A 6,199-nucleotide genomic window follows, 5' to 3' on the forward strand; every position below is an offset into this window, starting at 1 on the left:
GTCAAATAAGTGTGTGCTCATACTTATGCACTATTGGAATAAAAATAGAGTACACATACGTCTGTGTGCATGTGTGTGTGTGTGTGTGTGTGTGTGTGTGTGTGTGTGTGTGTGTGTGTGTGCTTACATCTGAGATTCAATTTGCTACAGTGAAAAAACCCCTGTTGTGAAAAATTTCTTGCTGCAAACATGATTTCCATTTTTGTCCAGTCTTCTCTCAAACAAAAATGTGCGCGTCATCAAAGAGCTGTCTTCGTCTCATCACGCCAAACAAAATTATTTTGTCATCGTCATTGAGGGAAATAACACTGCCTGAAGATGAACTCTTATTGTGACTGGATCGTAATGACCTTTTTTTCCCCCGCTAGGTGATAAAAATTTCTTACTGAATTTGATTGACTCTCCGGGGCACGTCGACTTCTCCTCTGAGGTTTCTACTGCTGTCCGTTTGTGTGATGGTGCCATTGTTGTTGTTGATGCTGTGGAGGGAGTCTGTCCACAGGTATGTTTTGTGGTGTCTTCCTTTTTCACATTTGCCCTTGATCATTTGGAAGGAGGGGATCGCAAATAGACTGAAACTGCTAAATAGTTCTCTGATAAAATGATTATGAATCCAACCAACATAGTGAGAAATTATTCTGAAGTGGTAGAAGCATCCAAAGTCAAAATCGCCGTGACTCATCTCCTCATTTCAGCATTTGGTTAGGTCCAGAACCTTTCGGAAATTGTTGGAATTGGAATTTTTGCCTTTACCACCACAGTGGATTTAAACTGAAGTTACAGGCCTCACTGGTGACCTAACCTCAAAGCAAGTAGCAGTGAAGGCCAGCAAAAGAAGGAAACAATTGTGTGAAGTCCATGGCTTCCAGACTTAAGGCACTCATGGACTGCAAATGGTTTTCATCCAGATAGTAAAATTAATGCATATAGCCAGGGTTGCATATTATAATTTTGGTGTGGTGCTCAAAGGAGCACCAGAGGTTGTTGCTTGGTGCTATTTTCTTCCAAACCTCACAGGCAGGCAGTGGACATTTTAGGCTTTATTTATAGATGCAGCCCACAGCAATATCTTGAAGTGTTCCTTCCACGTATTGACTTTGTATTTACACTGCCGTTGGGCAGAATCCACGCAAATCCAAATATTTTCAAGAGAATAAAAATGCAATCTCTCTTCAACCATTGACTCTGCAATAGCAAAAAGAACAAGCCTTTTTCAACACTTAAAATTGGTCAACAATTTATGAAAATAACACAAGCGGGGACTGACCAATAGTACTGACGTTAGGGCCCAACCGCTATGGACTTTTTGAGGCCGATGACTATTTTTGGCCCAACAAATGGCAATTACTGATTCGTCAGCCTTATCTATCTATCTATCTATCTATCTATCTATCTATCTATCTATCAATCAATCAATCAATCAATCATCCGTCCATCCACACGCAAATTACCGTTCAGGGTTTTGGGGTTACACAATGCTTATGTTTTAAAGAAAAGCAATGCTTATTTTCCAAGTGAACATTTTTCACTTGGAGCAGTTATTCACACATATTCTCTCACACAATATTACTGTCTATCAACAACAGTGAAAAAAATATTTTGTCACACAACAGCTCCTTTAAGAGCTCTTTTTAGGGAATCAAAACAGAACAATATAAAATTATAAAGTGCACATCTAAGGTAAACTAGTACTTAGCCTTTAGTGGATTTAAGCCATGGTTGCATACTTTGTTTTTCTCAAGTTTGCTTTGAATACAGCAGTCAGACTATGTTTATTTTGTTGGTCCTTCTTGCGCGAAAGTCTCTCTATGGTTTTGTGTCGACATCATTTCGGATGACTACACTTGGTTCGAGGCACAACACTGGAGACGTTTTCTTATTTTCAGCGTGGTTGCTACCACTGTACCGCTGAACTCTCAACGTGCCTCAGTGCACCGTCACTGTCAGACGAACACAGAGAAGCTCCACCCCCTTTATTTATATGACACGGAACACGGTAACCTTCCACACAAAATAGTTCCAAACAAGTAACAATCGTGTCAGTGGCATACATCGTACTCAACAGGCTACCTGCTCTTTATTCACCAGAGGCTCATCAACCTAGTCTCTTATTTCTCTCCCGAAACAGTGTCTTCTCCCACTTGGTGTACCTCAGCCTTCTCCGCTACGTACAATTTCTGTACATAGCTTGAAATGGAGGCTCTCGCTGGCTATCCGTAGTGGAGTCGTTAGATGCAATGCGAATGATTTCAGCTTGAGTCTAGCTGTGGACAATGTTTACAGGCTTGCATGCAGTAGCCATACATTTAGCTATGGCTTCAGCAAATTTGTTCTTCGTCGTGTTATCCATTTTTTTCGCTTTGAAATTATCCATAGCTGTCTGTCTTAGATGATGGGGCGGAGTACTCACATCAGCTGTGTGCTTGGCCGTTAAGTGGTATTTCAGACTCGACGTGCTATGATGATAGCTCAGTTTACGACTGCAAAACATACAGGTAACTTTGGTGGTCTTTTTCCGGTTTATTTTTAGAGCAACGTAACAGCCGCTGTGACGTGTTGCCGCATTAATCTCGCGATAAAAAATTTTATCACGTTGAAATTGATTTAAATTAATGCCGATAATAACGCGCTAAACTGACAGCTCTATTTTAGTGTGTGTGTGTGTGTGTGTGTGTGTGTGTGCGCGCGTGTGTCCTTGTACTCATGACGTTATATCGATAAACAAGCACTTTGTATTTTAGCTGATAAACCTTCAAAACTTGTGTAATGAACAACAATAGCAGCAAAAAACTGAAGGCTTTTAAAAATGAAAATATATGAAATGTCATACTTTTGAGGGAACATACAGATTTATATATTGCTTGTGTTCGTTACTTTTCTTGTTCTAAAAATGTATTTGTTTCATCTGTCCTTGTCATAATAGACGCAGGTCGTGCTGCGGCAGGCTTGGTTGGAGAACATCAGGCCAGTTCTGGTTATTAATAAAATAGACCGACTTATCATGGAGCTGAAGTTTACCCCTCAGGAGGCTTATGCCCACTTGCAAAAGATCATGGAACAGGTGAAGATCAAGCAATTGTCTCACACACACCTCATGTTTGCTTCATGGCTGTGATCCCATTATGCTGTTTTTTGTTTGTGTGTTTGTTTTCTTTTAGGTGAATGCGGTCACAGGAACCTTGTTCACATCCAGCGTGATGGAGGAGCAAGCAGAGAAAATAAAAGAGGACCAAGGAAGTGAGACACAGCATGGAGAGCAAGTGTATGATTGGAGTGCAGGCCTCGAGGAGGTTGATGACTCTCATATCTACTTCTCTCCTGACCAAGGAAATGTGGTCTTTGCCAGTGCTCTTGACGGATGGGGGTTCAGGTGAGGATGATCTAATTTCAAGAAATCCTTTTCTAGATTATATATTTTGTATATTTGGGTGTGCGATTGCATTCCCTCCAATTTTTTATTTATCCTGCGCAAAAATCAAGAGGCAGCTCAATGGTAATAAATAAATAAATTGTCATCTCAATATATATCGTCAGTATACCACACGTTATGATTAGGGATGCTCCGATCCACTGGATCAATATTGAGTCCGATACTGGCCAAAATGACTCGATTGGTATTGGACTGCAGGGTTTACGCCAGTGCTTAATAGGCCACACTGTGTGCTGCCAACAGTGTCCGCGCTCCCCGTTCGTCACATCGCCAATGACGATTTGAAATGTGTCGTAGCATGGTACTTGTGGAGGCTCTCAGTCGTACAGGAAAGTTCCATCGTAGAAAGGGTTCTGTCAGTCGTCATCTGTACCTGTGGGTAAAAAACAAAAAACAACAAAAAAAAAAACAAAAAAAAAACAAAAAAGGACGTTTCGCTTCTCTCACAGAAGCTTCGTCAGCGGTAGACAACCCTGAAGTCTCCGTGAAGACTCCGGGAAGTTGCTCTGCGCTAAAACAGATGACGACTGACAGAACCCTTTCTACGATCGTAGCATGGTAATGATTTCCAATATTCAGCACTGTGGCGAAGGGCCAATTCATCCGGCAAAACTCATATCAAAAGTGATGGATACAAACAAAGTACAAATCCCCCTTTTGTAAATAATCCCAGTTTTCTTTGCGGCTAGTTACACATATTACTGGTTACAGCATTAGTACAACATTGCCAATTAAAGTTTAAGAAAACAACAACAACAAAAAACACCACTGACGCAATGTGTACATATGCTGGCGGCGGTTAGTAGCGAGGGTGAGCAACGTAGCACCTTGGCTGGAACGCAGAATAGAAGAACGCGCAATTATTTTGTTGGTTTCTGCACTAAATGTCGTTAGCTGCGAGTCGTGCAAAACAACTTTGAATCCTCCCATCCCATGTGGGCCAGAGTCGCTGAGGGACGATTTTCCAAAACAACAAAAATACTGAAGACCACAGGTATGCATTTTCTACCCAGTTTAATTTGATTTCATGTGTTGCCTTCAAACATTTACACATAAACTCTGGCACAATGTGCATAACATACAGTAAGCCCTCTCAATGCATGCTTATTGACATCTTTGTGGTAATAGTAGATGCTTTATGGCATATGACAGTTGTACTCTATGTATTAATGCTGTAATCATGACATAATGTCAGTGTTGGAAACTGTATAATAAAATTGCATGTGGCGAATATAAGAGTTTATAATTACCCGTACACAGACATTAAATTGCCAAAGTATCACAAAGTATGTCTGTAATAGTAATGTAGCATGCATTTAAAGAAATACTGTATCACTCATTCAAATAACACAGTGGTTCTCAAGCTGTTAACAGAAAGTATCACCCACCCACCACCAAAAAAAATTGTCATTTTACAACTACCACCATTGTGACTGTCCTCAAAATACAGTAGCTGAAGGGCCAAAGTTTTCATAACGATGAAGTAGAGGTTTTATTCCTAATATGTACCCTTCTTTGTTTTTGTGATCCATTGCAGCATCTAAATGTGATTGGGGGAAAAAAGTGTTGAATAAAAAGCATACTTTAATAAATCTTTAAAAACAAACACTTCTGAAACATTTAAGACTTTGGGAAGACATTTCAGCTTTTTTTTTTCAAAGTACGTTATTTTATAACACAAGTGGCAGCTTATTAAAACCATACAATTTATGGTTTTATGAAAACACATTCAATTCATAAATGGCACAATTGAGTTTGCATGTTCGTGTGGCCCTTGACAATTGTTTATGTTTATTGCCTGGCCCCTTTGAAAAATTAATTGCCAACCCTTGACTTGCAGCATGAGACTTGTCTCAGGGCAGCAGTCTGGTGCCCAACCTATTTTGTACCACGGACCACATTCACTTCAAGGCATATTTTGATGGACTGGCCTGAGATGAGCTTCTCATTGGCAGAATCTATTTGCCTGCCTGCACCTCGATCACGTTCCCCAAAAATCACGTTACACTCCCTGCACCAATACTTAGACCTGGTTCCAGCAGGCGTCAAGTTTAGTCTACTTTCAGCAACCAAATTGTTGCACCAAGCACAAAAATCAAGATGCGGCAGTTTTAATGCTGGAACGCACCTGTGCTGTCTACAAATATAGAGTACCGTATTTTCCGCACTACAGGGCGCACCAAAAAGTCTTCCATTTTCTTAAAAGCTCACTGCATGCCTTAAAATCCGGTGCACTTGTGTATGGTCATTACGGTAATATGTCGACCTCAAAATGGCTCCTTGCTGGAGACATGCTTACAATGTTATATCTTGCTGTTGGTTCAGTGAACTGTGTCGCTGCTTTATTCAGAGATGAAAGTCCTCCGGATTTTCCCGGAATTCCGGGTTTTTCAAAATTTTATGAAAATTTCTCCGGAGAATTGAGGAAAATTTGCATAAAATTCATCCGGATATTAGTTGACAACATTGAACGAAGACGCGTTTGAGTTCGTTGTATTGCTTTCACGAGCGTAGGCAGATTGAGGCACTAACACTACTAACAATAAAGAGATTTTTGTTTGTGTAATAACGACAGAAGACATGATGGCGTTTGACTAATGGTTTAGTAGAACGAATGGCAACTCGCAACAACAGTAGCAAGCGTCATTTTGCCTCTTGGGTTATACCATCTCAACTAGACCGTGGGGGATAGTCCCCAAACAATTTTCGTCTCTTTATAAACACACCTGCTAAACCCCAGTGGAACGAATAAAAGACGCCGTGGACAAG

The 6,199-nt window shown here is 40.5% G+C and overlaps 1 protein-coding gene across 3 annotated transcripts in view; it reads left to right on the forward strand.

Annotated features, from left to right (window-relative positions):
* The window catches only part of efl1 (elongation factor like GTPase 1), a 79,101-nt gene that overhangs the window by 9,549 nt on the left and 63,353 nt on the right, over positions 1 to 6,199 (forward strand). For all 3 annotated transcript variants that reach the window (XM_019857851.1, XM_019857850.1, XM_019857849.1), the window contains exons 5-7: positions 369 to 502; positions 2,924 to 3,061; positions 3,159 to 3,370. In XM_019857851.1, coding sequence (XP_019713410.1) covers positions 369 to 502; positions 2,924 to 3,061; positions 3,159 to 3,370 — 484 coding nt within the window. The remainder of the gene's footprint in view (positions 1 to 368; positions 503 to 2,923; positions 3,062 to 3,158; positions 3,371 to 6,199) is intronic.

The sequence above is a fragment of the Hippocampus comes genome, unplaced genomic scaffold (genome assembly GCF_001891065.2).
Source record: "Hippocampus comes isolate QL1 unplaced genomic scaffold, H_comes_QL1_v1.1 scaffold154, whole genome shotgun sequence".
Taxonomy (NCBI): Eukaryota; Metazoa; Chordata; class Actinopteri; order Syngnathiformes; family Syngnathidae; genus Hippocampus; species Hippocampus comes.